This window comes from Notothenia coriiceps, unplaced genomic scaffold (assembly GCF_000735185.1).
Source record: "Notothenia coriiceps isolate Sejong01 unplaced genomic scaffold, NC01 NC01_scaffold00018999, whole genome shotgun sequence".
In the NCBI taxonomy this organism is placed as follows: Eukaryota; Metazoa; Chordata; class Actinopteri; order Perciformes; family Nototheniidae; genus Notothenia; species Notothenia coriiceps.
In genome coordinates, this window is record NW_011351700.1 from 1,692,266 (window position 1) to 1,713,922 (window position 21,657).

General features: G+C 39.0%; 2 protein-coding genes across 4 annotated transcripts; one reads left to right on the top strand and one right to left on the bottom strand.

Moving 5' to 3' along the window:
• The first annotated feature begins 140 nt into the window (after positions 1-140).
• extl2 (exostosin-like glycosyltransferase 2) lies at positions 141-7,244 on the top strand. Of its 2 annotated transcripts, none has more exons than XM_010778132.1 (7): positions 141-934; positions 3,954-4,025; positions 4,817-5,265; positions 5,386-5,456; positions 5,602-5,717; positions 5,855-6,312; positions 6,509-7,244. In XM_010778132.1, exons 1-6 carry the CDS (start codon positions 726-728, stop codon positions 6,252-6,254), a joined length of 1,317 nt encoding a protein of 438 aa, XP_010776434.1. In that variant the 5' UTR covers positions 141-725; the 3' UTR covers positions 6,255-6,312; positions 6,509-7,244. The 2 variants fall into 2 exon arrangements, with proteins under 2 accessions (XP_010776434.1, XP_010776435.1); XM_010778133.1 differs by lacking the exon at positions 141-934 and adding an exon at positions 3,647-3,851.
• On the bottom strand, positions 7,242-11,441 carry parla (presenilin associated, rhomboid-like a). Of its 2 annotated transcripts, none has more exons than XM_010778130.1 (10): positions 11,304-11,441; positions 10,413-10,596; positions 10,212-10,316; positions 9,988-10,120; positions 9,754-9,849; positions 9,448-9,597; positions 8,552-8,622; positions 8,360-8,461; positions 7,976-8,073; positions 7,242-7,865 (listed from the first exon to the last, which is right to left on the bottom strand). In XM_010778130.1, the coding sequence occupies exons 1-10, from the start codon at positions 11,381-11,383 to the stop codon at positions 7,721-7,723; spliced, it is 1,164 nt and encodes a 387-aa protein (XP_010776432.1). In that variant the 5' UTR covers positions 11,384-11,441; the 3' UTR covers positions 7,242-7,720. The 2 variants fall into 2 exon arrangements, with proteins under 2 accessions (XP_010776432.1, XP_010776433.1); XM_010778131.1 differs by having other exon boundaries at positions 7,349-7,865; positions 9,988-10,111.
• Positions 11,442-21,657: the final 10,216 nt, after the last annotated feature.

A 21,657-nucleotide genomic window follows, 5' to 3' on the forward strand; every position in this document is an offset into this window, starting at 1 on the left:
GTATTGCAAAATAATAGAATTTAGACTTTTGCCCCTATTCTTTTTTCTAAGAATTCATTTTTTTCTACAAAATAAACGTTAAACTTACATGACAACAGAATAAATGTTTTAGTTTTGCAGCTTAAATAAAAACGCTGTTCCTTTACACTGCCTGGGTTTGGTGTTATTTGATTTTTATTGCATAAACTACTGTCTTCAAATATTTCCAATCTTTTACAACATAAAAGCATAAACAGAATGTTACAATCATGTTGACATTTGTGTTTTCTTTTTACAAACTGCTAGCCATTAGTTGAGTGTGGTCTGAAAAATTACTGAAAGTCTAGAAAAGTAAGGACTACTTTTATACTCTTGATTTTTTTGGACTCAATCTATATTATTGTCAATTCGTTTTTTTTAAGTTGTTTAAATACAATAAATTTGCTTAGGTGAATGGGTGTAAAACAGTCAAATAAAAATAAAGCAAGGATTGCAAATATCAAGAAATCTAACTAGAACGGCAGAAAAAAATACTTAAAATGGACAAGGAATACATTTAGATAAGAGAAAATACAATAAAAATATGAAGTAAAAGTCGAAGAGTTTGCCATTTTAAGAAATGGTAAAATATGCAAATGACGAATGTACAAAGCTTCACAATATTAGTATATGCCAATATGTTATCCCAGAGATATTAGTTAATTGTACACATATCCCATTCAATATGTTACAATTACAAAGCTAGTATGCCACAGGAGAAGAACTCCCTTCTTTCAGCAAAAAATACAAACTCACTTTTCTTTTTAAATGTTCTAACATTTGTTACTCTACGTGTGTTGAATCCCACGTCACATGTCTTCCATCATGCAGGCTTCCCAAAGCAGCCATGTCTGACTCCTCCAGCTGGAACCCGAACACCTGAGTGTGAGCGAGGAGAGGACGAGAAGAGAAAGAGGTAACAGGAATTAGTGAACATTAGTTAGAGTTGGGACTGCCCCACTGCCTGCTCTCCTGAGAGAGACCAACAATCGGTAACTCAGTACATTTCACGATAATAGTTTTATCAACCTATTGACATTTATTAGGATCATCTGCTGCTCAGGAGAGCAGGCAGTGGGGCAGTACCAACTCTAACTAATGTTCTCTAATGTCACGTCATTTTCCAAGAGAAAATCATGGAGTGGGTACAATTCTGAAACAGAATACATATTTGATCGTTATGCTCAGGCCTGAAGTTGAATAGTAGATTTAAATGTTTGTTAATATATCATGTTATGGCAGTTTTTCAGATGCATATTTTAGTTATCTGGACATCGGAGGATATTTTGTAAAAAGCAGCACAAAGTACAATACTACTAACACATACTTTTTTCTTTATTTTGTGTGTTAAACTTTTGCAATTTTCTTAAATGTGTTTGTGGCTGCTTGATTGGTCCATCAAAATATAATTAATCGTCCTTAACCTTTGTTAAATTCTTACGTTTTCTTTATTATCTTAAGTTCTACTATAAAGCAAACAATTCTGTAAAGCATTGTCAACTCACTTGACAGTTTTCTCGAATTCTCTTCTTTTTGGTGGATTTGGGTATTGTAACAACTCCATTCTAAAGATGAAGGAGACAAAACAATTAGAGACATAGGTGTTAGGCCAGTTTAACTCCGGGCAGGCGATATCTAAACATCATGACAACCTGAATACTCCAGCGGATGCAGATCTGAGCGGGGGTGAGTCCATATTTTTCTGCTATTTGGAGAACAGTTGGGTTTCTGAGGACTTGTCCCTTAGCCAAAGGAGAGTAGCCTTCAAACACAATTCCCTCCCGACGACAGTAACCCATCAGCTGATTGGACTGCTGGAAAGGATGATACTCCACCTGTTGGGTCATACCATTTTAAGGATAAATCATAAGCAAGTTTACGTTTGAAACTACATCACTTTCACTGTTGGTAAACACATGTATTTAAAACCGTCTTTACATGAATATTTGAAAGTTATTGATGTGGGAAAGAGGCTGAAGGCCTCCATGGGCTTTTTACCATAATCTTATTTAGGTTTTTCCAGGAGAAAAAAAATCTACCTGGTTAACATGTGGCACAACACTACAGTCTTCCTTTAATTCTTCCAGGTGGTGGACTTGAAAGTTGCTCACTCCAATAGCACGGCAAACCCCTATAGTGACACACAGGGATACTTCACAACAATCCTGCTTGCTGAAGTCACTCATTATTATACTTTTTCAGACATGATCTTCCATGCTCTGTACCTTCTTTATAAAGTTCCTCCAGAGCTCTCCAAGTCTCAGCTCTCATCTCCCTATTTGAGCAATTACATGACTGCAATGACTCTGGCCAGTGCATCAGGTACAGATCTGAAAAAGGGGGCAGGTCATTAGAGAAGAGAGAAAACAGATTGCATACGTTGTTGAATGAAAAATGCCATGAAAATATGGAGCAAAGAATTCACAATTATTGAATTCTTGGCTCTAGAATAACAATTATTCTTTGAAAAAGTAAATCTCCCATAACAGGTTAATACAAGAACATGGGTGGTATTGCAATGATAACATAGAAAACTTTATTTTCTGATTAAAATCTCTTAATCAATCACAAACATACCGAAATAATGCAACCGCATCTGCGAGCAGGAGTCAAGGCAGGCCTTCTTTGCAGCTTTGTATCCGTAGTCCCCTGGCCACAGTTTATTGGTGACCCACAGATCACTTCGTGGTATTCCACTTTCTATGATAGCCTTACCCAGTTTCTCCTCGCAGCTGTAGCGTTTTGCTGTATCAATATGGCGCACGCCACACTCAGTGAGTGCATACACAATGGCATCATGAGAGAAACCGCCATCATGTGATGTGCCTGGTGAAAACATAGAAAAAAGACCAAATATAGGCAGCTATACCCCAAAACATTTCAGCTCAGTTCAATTGAATGTTTTAAATAGATTTTTTAAAAACATTTAATTGTTGTCTTTGCTGGGAGGGCTGAGTATAACCAGAAACAGTATTGCCAAAGCACTATATGAACAATAACTCTTTATTCAGAACATTGTAATTGCAGGTATACTAAATATGTATTTGTTTAGAAAATAAATAAATAAAGAATTTGTATCGTTTCTAGCATATAAAGACAAAAGTTGCTCTGTGTGTTGGAATGGTTGTCATTTTTTTAACATTAGTTAGTCCCCAGAATGGCACATTAATAATAATAATAATAATAATAATAAAGCAAAAAAGGTTAGCAGTATAAAAGCATGTATTGTAGTGTTTTGTATTTGCATTAGAGTAATGGGACAGGTCAGTCTTAACTAAAGTCCAACTTACCCAGTCCAAGTATTGGAATCTGCAGACCGTTGGAAAGTGGGACTTTAGGAAACCTCAGGTGTGCTGCAAGAGTCATGTTCCTCTGTGCAGTGTTGAGCAACCTGAATAACAGAAGAAGTGTTGTTCTTTGCTCCACTGGTAAAATCTGTATATCCATTTAAACCAACCCGTTACAAACGTACCATCAACGTAACACATACGATACTAAGCCTTATTATCATATATTTAAAACAGTCTTTGTTGGAAGCTGTAGGAATTTGCAAGTTTCTGGTTTTGTGAAGTTTTACCGAAAGTGTTTTCGGTTCTTTCCAAATCAGAGTACACATTTCAAACCAATGGCGATAGTATCTCTAGCTGGGGAGATGTTCCTCCAACGGGAAATCCAATGACATTACATTCACGCCTATGGGTAATGCCTTGATTTAGCAGAACAAAGATGGCGTCAGTTAAAAATAAATACTAAATATGCCCACGTGAATGAAAACTCATGAACATGTCATTAACGTATGGAGTCTACACAAAAATACTGAATTAAAGGGCTCAGTAAGTTGGCGATTGTTTCTAACAATACAGCGGTTCATTTCCTTAAAGCTGTGATACCCACACACGCTCCGTAGCGCTAATGACACAGCTCTCTTCTTTCAGGCTGTTTGGTCAGAGTCAGTCAACATGGCGACCATGTAAAGCGAACGCTCTGGGTTTTGCCAACAAAATGAGGTGAGTTTGAGTTATGGGAATACATATGACATTACTTTTACTATCTATGATGCCATTTAATAGCTTTTCCATGTGGTAGTACGGAAAACTAAACTCATAGAAATAATACTGGCGTATGTGAAACATGAAACTGGTTTCATCATGCAGCAATACATTGTTTGGTAAACAATCATTTCAATCTTGCTAACAGAACAAATTCCCTATGTGCAGCGGTTCTTGAGCGCTCTTGACAAACTATTCTGGGACTCACTAAAAGAAAATAAACCCACTTACTACCGTTTTCACTTTACTGACGACAATGTTTACCAGGCTATGGACATTTAGTTACTTCTGAAAGTTCCAGTGTTTTCTGAACGCCTCATGAAGACCATTTGATAAACCCAGTGAAAAAGTGATTCCACAAAAATAAGTTGCAGTTGCATTAGAGATAAATACAAGCATCCCTGTCTCGTGTGTTACTCATAGTCTATTTGAAATGTTAGTGTTCTTGGACATCCTAAACAGAAGCAGCATTTTTAGTATCATTTAGTAGAAACTTACAATATCTGTCTACTCATTAGATTGAACGGTTTATTTATTTATTCAGAGACCAGCCTTTTTCAATGTTGTGTTAATATTTGAGACTTGTAATATTTAAATTTGTAATAGAGCATGCAAAATGTGGCATTGCTTTTCTCTGTTGTTGCCTTTTATTGTGATGCATGTATAAAAATGAATGCCCGATCCCATTGTCTCAGTGTGAACAAAACCTGGATATAACTGTAATGGGATGCCCTTCCTTTCTGATGCAGGGTCCTCAGATGCTGCATGGGGCTACGTCGAGCCTACTTGGTTTGTCCCATCCTGCTGGTTCTCCTGGTTGGTGCCTCCCTGACCACTCTGCTGCCGCCAGCGGAGGACCAAAGAGGCGTTGGCGTCCTGGGAGTGCTACGCAGAGCAACATCACAAAAGGAGGATCCTGCACAGGGCCGCCATGGCGACAGCACAGAGGACGAGCAGAGGTTCACCATCATCATCCAAACTTACAACCGCACAGACATTTTGCTCAAACTCCTCAACCATTACCAGGCAGTGCCTCATCTTCAGAAGATTATTATAGTCTGGAACAACATTGGGGTGCAGACACCCCTAAAGCTATGGAACTCTTTGGGGCCCCATCCGGTCCCTGTGCTCTTCAAGGAGCAGACCATCAATCAAATGCGCAACAGACTACAACCATTCCCTGAGATTGAAACTGATGGTGAGTATATTTACTAGCTTGCATATTGTTTATGTTAAGTGGTAGTTGTACTATAATTATGTACCTTTTAAAAAAAAAAAAATCAGAGTTGTTTGATTGATTTTTTTCTGTTATCCCTAGCTGTTCTGATGCTGGATGACGACACCCTGGTCAGCGTTCCTGACATCAGTTTTGCTTTCTCTGTCTGGAAGGTAATCAATTCTACTTTTGGGTTCATTTGATAATTGATTATGTACATTAAAATGCATCGGCATTATCTGGTACTGCATCTTACACAATGGTTGTGGCATTAGCAGGTACAGCATTAACGGTTTTGTCTTTGGTTCTAATCTGCAGCAATTTCCAGACCAGATTGTTGGGTTTGTCCCACGGAAACATGTCTCCACACCAGGAGGAGTGTACAGCTACGGCAGCTTTGAACTGCAGGACCCAGAAACAGGTGGAGGTGACAAGTAAGTTGTGCTTTTTCCTACTTATCATAGTTTTTCAAGCTTCCCAAAATGCATAATATTAGCTGCTGGTTTGGTTAATCTTACTATGATGTGGAAGGCCCTTTTTTAATATGGTTATCTTGATCCCCTCACTGCAGATACTCCATGGTTTTAGTTGGTGCTGCCTTCTTCCACCGTCGCTACCTGCAGCTCTTCCAGGACCAGCCTCCAGCAGTGCATGCGCTGGTAGATGAAACACAGAACTGTGACGACATCGCCATGAACTTTGCTGTAGCGCTGTATTTGAGGAAACACTCCACAGGCAGCGTTAACAAACCCTCTGGGGTCTTTGTCAAACCTGTGGACCTACGGAACCTGGAAAAGGACGCCCACAGCGGGTACCAGGGCATGTGGCATCGCCCCGAACACCTTCTGCAGAGATCCTTCTGTCTCAACAGGCTGACGCAGATCTATGGCTTCATGCCCCTCTGCTTCTCCAACCTGATGGTCTCCCAGTTTGGATTTCCCAGCTATGCCAATCACAAGAGTAGAGGTTGAGGAGCCGCGTCACTGCTGATTGTTTCGGATTGAAAGAAGATAAGCTCAAGTAATAGTGGTAAGTTTGACTCTTCTGATCCCTGCACATCTAGAAAGCTCTAATTCAAGTTTAAGTGACAAAATATTTTTGATTTGAATACATCGTGGGATAAACAGTAGTGATTCAGAAGAGGCTCAAATACAGCAAAAAAATAGTCCTCGAGAATATTTGTGCTTGTTTGCATTTCTGATTAGTCTCTCCCTTGCATCTGCAGGACAATCATGGATTTCGGACAATCTGAATGTTCTACTCATGGCCCAGTCTTATGAAACGTCCTTCTGTGATAGGGTAATCTATATAATGTTACCAAAGCTGCCTTTCCTTCAGTATGAACACCTCTCTCAGTGGATTGTAGTGCAGTTCTTTTACAGCCAGCAGGTGTCAGTCTTACGTCTGCAGACAAATGTCTTTGTTTGTAACCATGATTTACAGCTCTGAGGACGTCTAGTTACAATGTTTTGGTTTTACTGCATTTATAGTTGTTTATTTAATGTATAAACCTTATGTATGTACACACCCTTCCCATTTAAAGAAGATGTCGTTATTTTGTAATTTCCTGGCAAAAATAGTCCCAGCCATAGCTTGCATTTGTGAATGAACTAGAATAACTGCAGGTATTTCGTATATCCTAACTTAATCTTTATGTACAGCATGCATTGACAATGAATTTTGAAAAAGCAATGTGTGCACATATCATGTGACTCTGTTAAATAAATCCAATTGTTTTTCTCTAAACAGAAGTTGTAGATGAATAAGTTAATAGGAGATACTTAGAGTTCTTAGGAAAAGAGCTTTTCTGGAAACGGGCTGAACAGTAGCATCTCATTTCTGAAATAAACATAAATCGCTACTTTGTGGCTTTTTCACCAAAGTGTAGAAAGAGTTCCCTTGTCAGGAATTATCAATGCAGACTAATCTTCTCTAATTAAAAAAAATCCATTCTCAACTTTGATTGTCATCCTGTTTTAATAGCGACATAAGACCAGCCCACAGGACTCTACATATATTACAATAATTTCAGCAATTGATTCATTCACTGACTACCGCACGCACACAGTTTCTGTCCGGTTTTATACAATTGCTTTTAATAATAGGGACAGTAAAAAAAAAAAAAAAACTGACTTGAAGGCTGAAGATTAAGAGGTAGAGGGATGATATTTTCCATTTGTAGCTCCAAGGAGTTACTTGAAGGGCAGCAGATGTTATCAGTCCACACAGTAAACATCTGGAATGTCACCTGTTCAAATTCCAGATCTCTGAATACCATTAAATAACCTTATGCTCATTCCTAACCTTGAATAAAATCTATGTGCAATAACACACAATAACATCCGACTCACTTGTTGATAAAAGTGTCTTTGCATATCCTTGGGTAACTGTGGACTCCAGTTTAAAAAAAAAAAAGGAACAGAGATCTTGCAGAGTCTCATTTTGGTCCAGGTCCACCACTGACCCCAGGCCCTCCTCCTGACCTGGATCCACCGGCACCTGGAGAACGTGCTTCATGCCACAGCTTCACCAGAGGCTCTCGCTTCCTCCAGATCAGTTTGTGACCGTATGCCACATACCATCTGCAGGAGAAGATATAGGGGTACAGTTAAAATGTACTCACTGCAGGACAGGATACTACCAAACATTATTCATACATAATCTATGGAGTTTTCAATCTGATTCCACTCACACTCCAAAGAGGGCTCCACCAAGGTGAGCTGCGTGGTCAAACATCCGCCATCCCAGGACGAGCCCTGCTGTATCCATGGCGATCAGCGCTTTCAGAGCCTAAAGGCAGACCAATGACAGGAACCCAAAGTTACACACGGGGACTGACTAAACTCAACAACAACTGTCTGTAAACCATGTATTCAGACATGATAACTCACACACTGCACTTTGTCTGTTTTTTTTGTGTGTCATGCACAGATTAACTCTCTTTCCTACAGCAGAAAGACAAACACACTATTAAATGCATGAATTACCAAACTATTTTTATTCAGATTAAGCTTTAGAGGTGTGTATCTACATAAGACAGCACGCGATGCAGTGCATACGAACATGTTTGACTTACGTTTCCTGCAGTGAAAGTCAACATGGGGAGGAGGACTATTCCTAGTTTGGCCTCTGGCACATTTGCGCAGACTGCAGCCAGTACTGCCATCACAGCACCTGACTATGGAGACAACAACATACAGAAATAAGATAAGGCTTATTGTTCATCTTTTTTTGTTGAGGTGTATGATGATTTTAACAGATATCTTACCGCTCCTAATGATGGATGCAGACTTCTAGTTGCAGTTTTACATGTGTAGCTGACCATATTGGAAATCACACCTGAAAATACACATTCAACTTGAGATGTCACTTTTCCCCAAAAAACGTTACAACTTTAATTTCCCTTTTTTTCCCCGAACTGAACGTATACCAACTGGTTCCAATACAAAAACCTGATAATACCTAGTCTTAATAATATTTAGTAATTTAGCTAAAAAGTAAATGTGATATCTATACATAGGGTATATGCAGGAATCCTGAAGTCAAATGTAATACCTTTTAAGACCTTTTTTAAGACCCTTTCCATACATTTTAAGACCTCATCGCCACTTCGGTTACATTGGCGACACACTTTACCTCACATTGACTATATTCAGTATTGATTGTCCTTCCTCCTTATCTTCCAACCATTTGGACGCAAACTTGCATTTCCCCATAACGATGTTTAACAACCGGCGTAAACGGACCTTCGCGCGCTATCAAGCAGTGAGCGTACGATGTCCTGTTCAGATGAGGTCAAATCCAACGGGATGCCATAAATAAAGTACACAGAATCACACTACACACCTACGCAATGATTACATTCAGGCAGACTTTAGAATACAACCTCTTTGGACAATTGATATACTTATTGAAAACAAGCTACAACATGTAATACCTTGGAAAATGCCGTTTAATACTTTTTAATACTTTTTAATAGCCTTAATTTTCGCTAACTTGTAATACTTTTTAAGACCCCGCGGACACCCTGATACAGTATGGTGTTATGATGTTATATAGGAACAAAAACATTGAAAGTCAACCTAACTAGATTAGGCTAGGGATGAAAATGGATTTGGGTTTGATAGATTCGATGCCGTTTTATCCCATCTTTATTTGACTCACCAGCCGATAAATAGAATGCGAGAAACTGCTCTCTTCCTAAGATGGAGACGATTTCTGATGAGAATGTCCACAGGACATACATGTTGGCCGCCATATGGAAAATGGAGTAGTGGCTGAAGGTGGACAGGACCATAGGCAGGCACCGTGTTTCTGGTGGGAAAAAGAAAATAGACAAAAACAGAGAACCTAGTCATGGCCAGCGAACAAAGCTGCACATCTTCCACATGCAAGAAAAGCATTGCCTTTACTGTCATATCGCAAGTCAATTCTACATTCTACCAGTACGGGTATAACATGCATACTCACTGGCGGCTGGAGTGGACGTGAAGTACTTAACCATACTTCTTTGCATCACAGGGATCCGCCAGCAACACAGGACTACAGCATTCAGTGCAATGATGCCTAGAAAATAAATAAATAAGGAAAGCTCCTGACTATTCAAATATAAGATTATGAAACACGTGTAAAGATGGTGATGCTAGCCATTTCATCTGAATAAACGCAGGGTCTAAATGAATCTGTCTCTGCAACATGAGTTACCTGTTACAGTCTTCTGTCCCTCTGAGAGACTGCTCCAGAAGTCATCCACCGTGGACACGAGGAGGATGAGCTGCCGCTGGAAGCCTGACAGCTTGTTCCACCAGTCATGCCAGTACGTCATATCCTGAGACCCCTCATGAGATAAGAAAGGTTAACTCAGTAGCTGTGAGCAGCCTATTAGGAAGTAATATACATACCAGCAGTGTGCATCATTAAAACCTCACCTGTGAGAATTTTTCAGACTTTTCTTCATCTTTTGCAGTCCTGACTCGTGACTTCAGGGTCTCGTATTGCAGGATAGCCGCAGCACCAAATGAGCAGCCTGTAAACTGACACGGAGTCAGACAACATCCAACACATTCAAACAGTCCCTAACCCCAGTACTGTCTGATCCTTTCTAATTCTAGTATATTTGGAGGACCTACCCCTACTGTGAACATCAGCGGTTTAAAGAGTGACGGCCGGGGGACTTTGGGAGGAGGTGGGAGAGATTGAGTGCCAGCCTCCGAGGGAGAAACTTTAGTTTTTTGGACAACATTTCCTTTCTTTGTATCCGGCCGTTTGGCTTCCTGACGGAAACCGTACCTCTGTTGGTAGTGTGGGATCTCTCTGCAAAGAAAGTGTTGACACAGTTTTAAAAATGTATTTACAGATAGCTTAAATACATACATTGAAAGACAAAAAAACCTTATTGCGTTAGGGGACATTATTTGACAGCCCTGAAATTAATAAATGAATGTATGTATGAATGTATTTCCTTAACAATCAATAAGACAAAAAAGAATCAAACCCTGCAACAGAGAAGCTGTAATTAATGCATATTTGACTTTTTGTGAGGAAGGAAGGGTTAGCAAAACAATTGGTAAAGTATATTAGTAAATTGTACAAAATGTTATGTCTTCTAATAATTTAAATAAAGCAATAGCCCTGTAAAATTATAATTGTAGCTATTATAACTGAGCACTCAGGCTTAGAAAATAGCCCTAATGACCTGACTTACCATGGACTATGCCTATTGGTCAAAACCATAGATCTTTCTTTAGTAGGCTTTATATATGTAATGGTAACAATAAGTTAGTAGAAAAAGCGTTGTATGCATTTTGCTGCTTGATCAGCCCCGAATATGACAGACAGCAACAAATGACACAGACGGTCGGTCTTTCTCTGTAAACAAATGAAACACACGGCTCTCTGCACCTCGGTCTCTTTACAATGACAGTTAAGTAATCAGCTGCTCGAGACACAAACACACATAATAGTCCCGCCATTTTTATTCTTTACAAACCCTGCCCCTGTAGAGTTATAGCACTGCTCACCTGGAGCTTCGTAAAGTTGTGTTGGTGGATCTGATTAACTCTGTTTTTACCCATTTTAATACACATCCTCTCCACGCCATGTTTGTGATGACCTTCTTCCGGAAGCCCGTCCCACTGGAATAAATGCTGCGTTCAAGGACTCAACCAAAAGCTCAGACTTCTGGGTTCATCTAAATAGCTCTCGGTGTAATAAGAAATATTTTTTAGGATTGTTTGGAAAAAAGTAACTGTGTTGTTTTATATAATAACAATTAATGTTATCTCCTTGTATTTACTCCAATTGTTAACATAAGTGTAATGCTGTGTACGTATTATGTGCGAGTTGTAGCCTACATACTGGCGGCCCGCGGGCCGGATGCGGCCCAGAACCAACTCCCGAGTAACCCAGCCTCCCGTAGCCAAATTCCTACACTAGTACAGACCATGAACGCAACACTCCGCGTTGCATAGAAACCACCAAACCACAACGCAGCACGTTTTTTGAAAGTGCATCTAGTGGTGCTAGTAACGGTGGTCCAATGATAGCAACTCTAAAACATGTCTCTCTCAACTCTGAAGCGGAAACAGAGACAAAACGGTCATTGATCTTGTGGACATGTTTTAGAGTTGCTATCATTGGACCACCGTTACTAGCACCACTAGNGTCAGCTCGCCCACTCTGTTCTGATGAGTCCACCACCGTACAGCGGAACATCAGTGATTATGTGTTACAATGGCGTTAGCAACCAGAACATTACACCAGTAAGGACAAACAGATGAGAATGCTGGCGTGGGGTCTGGGTGCCCTGTTGGCGGGACGTTGCGAGGCTCCACTAGCACCTTCATAACACACAAGGGGACGGGTAATAACCGGAAAAGCATGACATGGGACCTTTAACTAACTTGGCTATAATGAAAGCAAACAAGACTAAATATCTCTTTAAAACAAACCTTAAAGAGACATCAATCATCTTACATTTGAAGAAGTAACAACGTCCTTTGTGTGATCTCAGTATAGCAACAGCATCCACTAGAAGTTCTAGTCCATGCAACAATACAGAATACAAGATGTTAAACCCAAAGAATAACATGCCTCTGTCTAATTCTAACAACTTTTTTCCCCACTCCCGGAGGACTCACTGCATAAAGCCTCTGCTACAGATGTCACTTAAACTCGTATAGACTGTAGTTTCCTCTCGGGGGTAAGAAAGTCTCCGAGTGTCAGGTCCTTGAGTCCTGCGCCTGCCAGTGCGAGCAGCAGTTGCACCACCAGCCAAGCAAATTCCAAAAGCAAACTCATGAATAAGACACATGGGAGAATTTCTACCAGAAGTGTCGACTCCTTCAGCACTTTTTCAGAAAGGTGCTCTCTTACTGAGGCTCAGTCCGTTTCCCCTGTTCAAACTACAGTGAGTCATTTTCATCGGCACCGTGTTAAGTACGCTCCGAGGCATTTCCATCCTTAACAATGGAAGAGCTTTCACAATGTCAAGCATCTTTTCTCGGCTGATAATTCTGCTATACGCGAAGCTTGAAATCATTTTGACTGGATCAACAAAATACAACCCACTCAACGAAAGGCTTTCATGTGTCTCTTTAAATTGAAATCCAACAAATGAATTCACAATGATATGTTCTTTTGATCTGTTTTATACACTTTCTGATTTCTGCTGTGCTTAAAGCACAACAATTAAAGCCCTTGCTTATTACAAGTATTTCTGTAAGGGCAATGCATAAATATTATATCTATATCATGACATGAGATATCATCAATATTTTGAATATCGTAATTTTCAATATTTTCTGTATTTTAAAGGCTGCATGACAGTCATTTGGACTATTATAGCTACATGTTTAACCATTTGCCTTTACCAACTTAGTCATTACATCTACATTATTGAGGATTATTTATTTATAATGTCACTTTGAAACTATTTTGTGAAAGCACCATGGTCAACCGTATATATTGTTGCCATATTGAAACAAAAGGTAATGTTGTTTTCTCATCTTCATACCCAATTTTTTTTACGACCATTGCCTATGACCATGATTTTTGAAAAGTTGACATGTTTAAAAAGATGCCAAAATGGATGCTTTGGTCCTTAAAACATAATTATTTCAGTGTTGGTGCTGCAGCCCTTTACAACAGCACTATCCTCATTTAATATGTTTACTTTACTCACAGGAGTTTTATTCCACTTTCTCCATCAGCGGTCTAACAGGGAGTCTAACAACCTTTGCAGAATTACATACTGTACATTTTTCTTTTATGGCAAACAAACTATAATAAATGTGCATATTTTGTGTAAGATTTAAACATCATAAATGTCCTTATTTGTTGTAATAGAGATACTTTATGGTTATTTCTGTACATCTATCATATCTGTTCTAGATAATGGGTCTGCATTTTTTGATAGGAAAGAAGATTTTGCAAATGTTGTTGTTATTCTTTTCGTATACATTAGTGACAAATGAGGGAGTAAAGCCAACGTCAACAAAACAGAAGGATTAAGATGGTCATATATCTTTTAAGACTGAGATAATCAAACTGATGTTTCCATAAAACCAGCATTCACTGCCAGCGTGTTATATCTGACACAGAAGGATATATATCTTCAAAAGCTGCTAGTCGCTAAACCTTGATGAAATATTTAAGAAACTATCCGGGACAATTCAGCCTTTTTCTTCTAATGGAATACAGATTTACACGGAACATAACTTCCTGTTTCTCTGACCATGTGTGTACACTGAAATGGTCTTATTTCTAATAGTGAGCTAGATGCATCTGAAAGTATATGGATAAAAAGGTGGGGGAAAAAAACTGAATTAGCCCTTAAGGGAAAAGCTAACCTGCTTTACAGGAAGTAAACTGCTTCTGTCGGTCTGTTTCTTTAAGCACACACAATATTTCTACACAATCTACAGCTCTGTTTTAATTACAGATAAAGACACAATCCCAAATTAAACATGAAGCTCTCTCTAAAGGCAGATTTCTATCACAGTCCTCAAATTAGTTTTTCCCATGCAAGGTTTGTGCAAATACTATACTACTATATAATTCCGATAAAAGCCTGAATGTATGACACATCTTGATGCATACTAATTACAAACAATGTATGCATTTATTTCTCGTTATAAGACACCTTTTCCTCATTATTCTCACTGGCTGCATTTGAATGAAACAATAACCATAGCTAAAGGGAATATATAACTCTTGTTGCTGAGGAAAGAAAGGCTAAAGAAAGGAGATGTTATGAACACCAACGGAACAAAAAACGAATTATATTATTATGCAATTATATCATTAAGTCTGAGGAGATGAAGGTAATGGTTTGAACTGATGTTTGTGTGCTCATTTCATGGAAGTAATCCATGTGTTGTTTGTGCTGTATGTATGTCAGGTGGTGCGTTAACATGCATGCAACCATCCTGCATGTCTCTGAGTGTGTGTGTGTGTGTGTGTGTGTGTGTGTGTGTGTGTGTGTGTGTGTGTGTGTGTGTGTGTGTGTGTGTGTGTGTGTGTGTGTGTGTGTGTGTGTGTGTGTGTGTGAACATGTGTGTGTGTGTGTGTGTGTGTGATGTGTGTGTGTGTGTGTGTGTGTGTGTGTGTGTGTGTGTGTGTGTGTGTGTGTGTGTGTGTGTGTGTGTGTGTGTGTGTGAACATATGTGTGAGTTTGTGCATGTGTGTGTGTGAGCATGGTGATTGCACTTGGTGTCTCGGTGTGTGGTACGGGAGTTGAGGTCCGCTGAGGCTTGGACCACTCCGCATGAATAATGCATCAGACTAGGCCGATGCATCTCAGCAGCGTTGCCTTGGTCTGCTTAAAGTTGCAAGTTCCTCTAAAGGAAAGTCAGCATCATTCTGCGAGCTGCTGCAGCAACACAGCTGGAGCCTGGCTCTAAAACCAGATTTCTGGAAATGAATGTAACTCCTATACATCCAATCCTTTCATTATGATATATGTATCTGACATGCCTCAGTTTTTAATGTCTCAGTGGGAGACACATAGCAAATGAAAGCCTTAAGCAGCAGCCATAATTCACATTTAAAGAAAACATGGTGTTAATTGGCTATTTTAAAACATTTCAAAGTGATTTCTTTTAAAGTTAAATTATAAAAAATCACTGGTTAAAGCTTCTCAATTGTACTGGTTTTCTTATTATCCTGTAATAATAAAGTGAATATCTTTTGGTTTTGGACAAAGCAAGACATTATTAAGAGGTCACCAAAGACACATTTGAGTGGTTGCTGACATTCTATAGGTCAAATGATAAATGAATCAATTTAAAAACAATTGGCAGGTTAATGCAACATTAAAATCACCCTTAATTGCAGCCCTAACATTTATAGTTCACAAAGTGAAGAGTTAGGCAGCTAAAAGGTGCTTTTATTGCGTTTTGCTGTTTTATATTCTCATAAATATGCCTCTGGAGCAGTACTTGACATGTTGGATGAACTTTTTATCTGCACACTTACACATTTGAGATCACAGAACAGATGGTGAAGACAGATGCTTGCTGTATAATTCACAGAGGGATCAGCAAAGGTTTAGTCTGAATGACACAGTATATACCACACACGCAAAGAGACAAACTGGTTGAAGCATCAGGAAAATTGACTTGAAAATAATTCACACTAAAGCAATTATATCATGATCATCTTACTCTGCAATCAGGGTCACTTTCATGTTGGAAACTTCATCCACAGACACCGGGATTAATCATGAATCATTCTGCAGTTACACCAAAAGCACTTCATAGTGAGCAAACTCTTCATTCTTGTCAGACTTGTTTGACTGCTTTTGCACAATATGCAAATATGTCATCTCAAAAATGTATGCAAATGCATGTATGCATGTAGCAGCCTGTTTAAAACAGTCTGACAAGCTGAATAATATGATAACTGTAGATATCACTGATTTGCAGAACAGTTGTACCTGGTTTTGAAATGTGACCCTACTTCAGGTGAATCACTAAACTCAATCAGACTAGGTGAAGCTTAAAACACAACTTAATAAGGCACGTGAAAGCATCTCTTCCTCATATCGTGTTATTTCCACTAAACCGTATGACTTCAGACGAGGACATTTCTCGCAGTCTGTTTACTTTCACCTCAGGAATGTTTGGCACTTTTTGGCATCACATCCACACCTCCTGATTGACACACATGTAAACCGAGCCCCTCTCTTCCAGCCCCAACATCCCTTCCCTTCCTCCCGGCTCCAGACCTCCACATCCCCGCTACCCTCCACACCGGCGCCTCAGCCTGAGCGTGGCCGGACAGCAGGCACTCTCCCCCGGGCTGCTTGCTCACCTCTGTGCGCGCCTGCAGCCGCTTGTTCATCTCGTAGATCCGATACTCGGGCTGGACCATGTAGGGAGCGTGTCTCCTGTAGAAGGGTCCGAAAGGAGACGAGTAGAAGGGGTCTTGCGTTGAGTTGGACATGGTGGCTCCGGGCGAGGTTTCAACATCCAGCGGGCACAGCGGCGCACATTGGAGCGCAATGCTCTCCGAAAAGACCCCCAGTACAGGAAGCAGCCGCTGCCGAGGCTGAGCTGCACTCTGCAAGTTGGCTTGCCTAGTTCTCTGCTATAGCGTGGAGCTGGAGGAGGAGGAGGGAGGAAGAGGGGAGGGGGAGGAACAGGGGAGGAAGGAGGGCAGATTGAAGGGGGGAGGAGGGAAGTCGTTTCCTGTTCCCTCAAGACCTACACTCAGTTTTGCACTCTTTCAAAGTTCAAGTCAGATCCCTGTGTGTGTGTGTGTGTGTGTGTGTGTGTGTGTGTGTGTGTGTGTGTGTGTGTGTGTGTGTGTGTGTGTGTGTGTGTGTGTGTGTTTATTTGTGTTCTTTGTGTGTTTGCAAATCTTCAGTGATGCATTGTTTACATGTATTCATACTGTAGAGACAAATAAAGTATTTTGCCTTGATATACAATGTTCACATTTTGTTTTTAGTGAAGAACAAGAATCTAGAGATGTGTTTGTTTAATTTGAATCAACACCATATAGTGTATCAGTCACATTGGGGTTTTTAATGATATGAAACATAAACTAATTGAACTTAAAGTATTCAGATGGGTATAGATGTATTAAACAATTTACGGATTCGTTAGAACGCATTATCTTAAATGATGGGCTCAAAATATGGACTAAAATAGCATTGACCCCATTATATCATAATTATTCAGTATTTAAGATAAAAGTGTTTTCATATTGCTACCAAATATTGCTTCAGCTTATATTTTGTCCGTTTATGTGATTTCAAACAGAGTTCAGATCAAACATCTTCAGTGTTATCAGCATTGAGATAAATTACGGCTATGCTCTTCTAATTAAAATACTGTAACAGAGCGCGTTCACTTTAGCAATTGGATAAAGATGTACTTCAGTTGATTTTTCATGATTTTGAAAGCATGATTCCAGTTCCATAAAGTCTGCATGTTTTATGTCTGAACAAATAAATAAAATGGAAACTGGCTGGAGTTTAATATAATGGGGACTTGACTTGGGAAGCAGAGGGTCGACGGTTCAAGTCAGGACTGAGTGAGGACTTGTACCTGGAGAGGTGCAAATTCACCTTCCGGGAACTGTGTAAAAAAAAGAATTGCTGCCCTTATTCCACCGCTCTTGCAAGATGTGTTATATGCAGTCTAGATTTTGCTGTGTTTGCATTCTGTGTAAATGTACCACGATAAAAAGCGGATTCAAAATCCTCCTCGCTACATGTACCTATATCTAAATTCTCATGGTGTAAGACTCACAGTAAGTCTTACACCATGCTGAGGAACACAGCTGCACTCGTAAACATTCCATTTCAAGTGTAGCATGATTTCATAATAATGTATTGATCCTCTTGCCAGCGGTCAATACTGCTAATGACAGAATCTTAGTACCTGGCTTGTTACGCACCAAGTGGTATAAGTTGTGCTTAAAGGAAGGTAGAGGGGGAACTCGCTGCTTTGTGCTGCAGCGGAGAGTCCACCAGTCACTCTGAATGTTAACAAGCCAAAACCTGTTTTTAAAACATGCTGGAATTTCAAAAGCATGTGCTCAGTGGTGGTTTGATAATTGATGGTTGTTACTGTGAGGCCGTTGTGTGTTAGATAAGAAACTTGTTGTATTTATTTTGGTTCAGCAGTATTAATAAAGAACCTCAACCACATGTGATAGGAGTAATAAACCTTTTGCATGTGAATAAATATGCATTTAAAAATGAATTGTTGATCTTCACCATGCTCTGATTGACATGTGTAGGGGTCCTGGGGCGCACATGTGTATCGGCCCCAAATAACCCCCCATCTGTGTGCATTTTGTATATATTCTGTCACATTTAAATTCACATTTGATCTAGAACAATCAGTATTCACATGAACAAGAATGGATAATCTGTTTTGGTTTTTAGTTTTGTGCAAAATATAAACTAAAACAACACATGTTTTGCTTTCTACAGTAGGATACACATATTTAGCTGATAATGCAGGACCAGCCTACTGTTAGTGAAAATTGTAATCCAATGGTACACTTTTAAACAAATTACTTACACTAAATCAAATTGTGAAAAGGACATGCAGTGAATCAGTTGGTAATCCAGTGTTTCGTACAGTACCATCCACTTTTCAGAAAATTAAGTATTTTTTGCACAAAACGTGAACGGTTTTATATTTCCATCAGCAGTTTCAGATACCTTGCATTGTTAGATCATTACGAACCACTACGTCTGTTCCTGCAAATGACAAAAAAAGCAACACCTACTGTACAGTACAGAAACCCAGAACATTTGAATATGTCAAAGTAGTTGCACGTGATTCATTAACATGTGATCTCTGGGAATTGCAGGAATATCAAACGCATGCAATGAGAAATCAAAGCTCACATATCATTCGCTTTAATTAAATACACCTTTCATAGTTTTTGCTGTTACACACTTCCCACTATCAGAAGATAATCCATCCCTATGGTTGGTCAAATCCTTAAACTACTTTCTACTTCAGTTTGTAACTTCCATCATTTCCCAGAATGACCTGGTGGTGTTTCAGAAGGGAATCCTGAAATCCACTTATAATGTGGGTGATTACATTTCATACAGTTATGATCAGATTTTGCATCATCAAATCTCACAAATTACTCATAATTACATTATTTTCTTGCTAGTAAGCTTGTTATTGAATACACATTTGTAATCTATTCACATTTAAAATGAGAAAATATCTGTATCTTTCATACTAATTGCCTGCAGTCTGCATCATTTGAAACATGCAAACAGACTGGTTACAATTTATTTTTACAATTCCGCACTACGGCATACAGCACATGTCAATAACATCATTTAGTGTGAAAGTATGTGTCACTAACATGTTGAATTTTCCCAGCGGTGCATTGAAAATCTTTTTTTGGCACAGCGATTATGATTTCCTCCATGTTCTCCTCCGTGACAGATTTGGCCTGGACTGCAAAGTAGCCACAAGAATCTAAAAATAAACAGACAGACATCCAGAGCGTCCGTAACGTTGCAACCAAATCTCACATTAACTACCCGCTCTGGGAATTAATGAACAGCATTTATGAAGTCTGACTTTTAATCCAAAATGGCTGAATGAGGGGAGGCAGTCTGAATCGAGTGAGATAAAAGTAGTAATCCAAATGCCTCAGGCATCCGGTCGGGTAATTAAAAAAAAGTTTGAAAAATCTATTAATAAACCTTTAATTAAAAACTACATTTTTAATATCTCAAGACCTTTTCAATTGACATTTCTAACAGGATTTGGTTGCTCGCCTAAAGCGCTTACCACTCGAGTGTGGCTGCAATGCATTACATTGAAGTGAACAGCTCATTTAACAGATTTGAATATGAACTTGGTTGTATTGTGATCGTAAACAGGACCTACATGTGGGGTTAGGCAGCAGAAAGTCTCTGATTTCCTTTTTTCTGCTCGCAATGGCTGTCCTTCCAGATGATCTACATTGAAACACACAGAAACACAGATAAGATTTATTGGTACCACTTTACAATAAGACTACCCTCATAAAGGGTTTACGAATAGTTTGTAATTCATTTATTAATTAGGTTGTGTGAACACTTTATAAATCATTAATAAGCTTTTACAGGACATGAGATAACCAGGGCAACTGTGACCGGTTGCTTGCCAAATAGTGAGCCCACATTTATCTCTACTGCTAAGCCTTACATTAGCTACTTAGCTTACTTTGTCTTCTTCATCAGCCAGCATCCGTGGTATCTGTTGTTCACCGAGTTGATTCTCGCTAAGTAGCCAATATAAGGCTTAGTCATCTTGCCAAATAGTGAGCCCATATTGATGTATGAAAACTAGAACTGTTGTATAAACGGTTCTTAATGATTAATAAAGTGTTTACAACCTAATTCATAACCTAATTATAAACACTTTATGAATCCTTTATTAGTCTTATTTTAAAGTGGTACCTATTTATTCAAAACTTGCATTTAAAATCACACATATATTATGCTTCACCACACATTTCAGTCGTAAAACGTGTGCAACCACAGTAGGATTTTGAAGTTAAACTCACTGATCACTTGTCATATTGTATGGAAATACATTATATATTTTCAGATTTTGATTTAATAACAAGACAAAATGATCCCTACACTGCCTATGAATCAGAATCTAAAATCCTGATGCAGGTTATAGGCAAAGGTAAAAAGAGTAGACTTGCATTTTAATTAGCAAGCACACATTAATACAATAAGAAAATATAAGTACACCATAGTAAATATTACTGTGAATATATACAATTATTGAAGTTACCAGTAACTTGAACTATTGTAAATAAATACATAACTTAATGTGTAGCCAAAGCCTGATACGTTTCATAATCAGAATCAGAAACAGGTTTATTGCCAAGTAGGTTAACACATCCTTGGAATTTGACTTGGTGGAAAAGGTGCATATATAAACACAGTTTTATTCCTCTGTGCCATTAATCTCCAATGTTGTCTGTTAGAAACACATCAATGAGCCCCACCGTGAACTAAACACACAAACTGGACTCACACTGTCGTGCTGCCCCAAATACTCAGCAGAGCACCAAATGTGGATTAATCCACAGCTGTAAATAGTCCCTAACAAATGCACTATTTACACTCATTTGAACTCTTCTTAGGGATGAATGGGCAAAGGGCCACAAACGGTTACATATGTTGTTCTGTTCATAGGATGTATTTAATAAAATAGAAATATACAATTTTTTTCCTTTCTTTAAAGGTCCCCTATTGTACTGTTTTTCGTCAATATATTATAGGTCTCAGATATATACAAAACATGTCTCTGATTGGCTGAAACACCTAACAGATCATTGCAGCATCCCATAATCCCCTCTGTTTCAGTCCTTTTTCAAAAG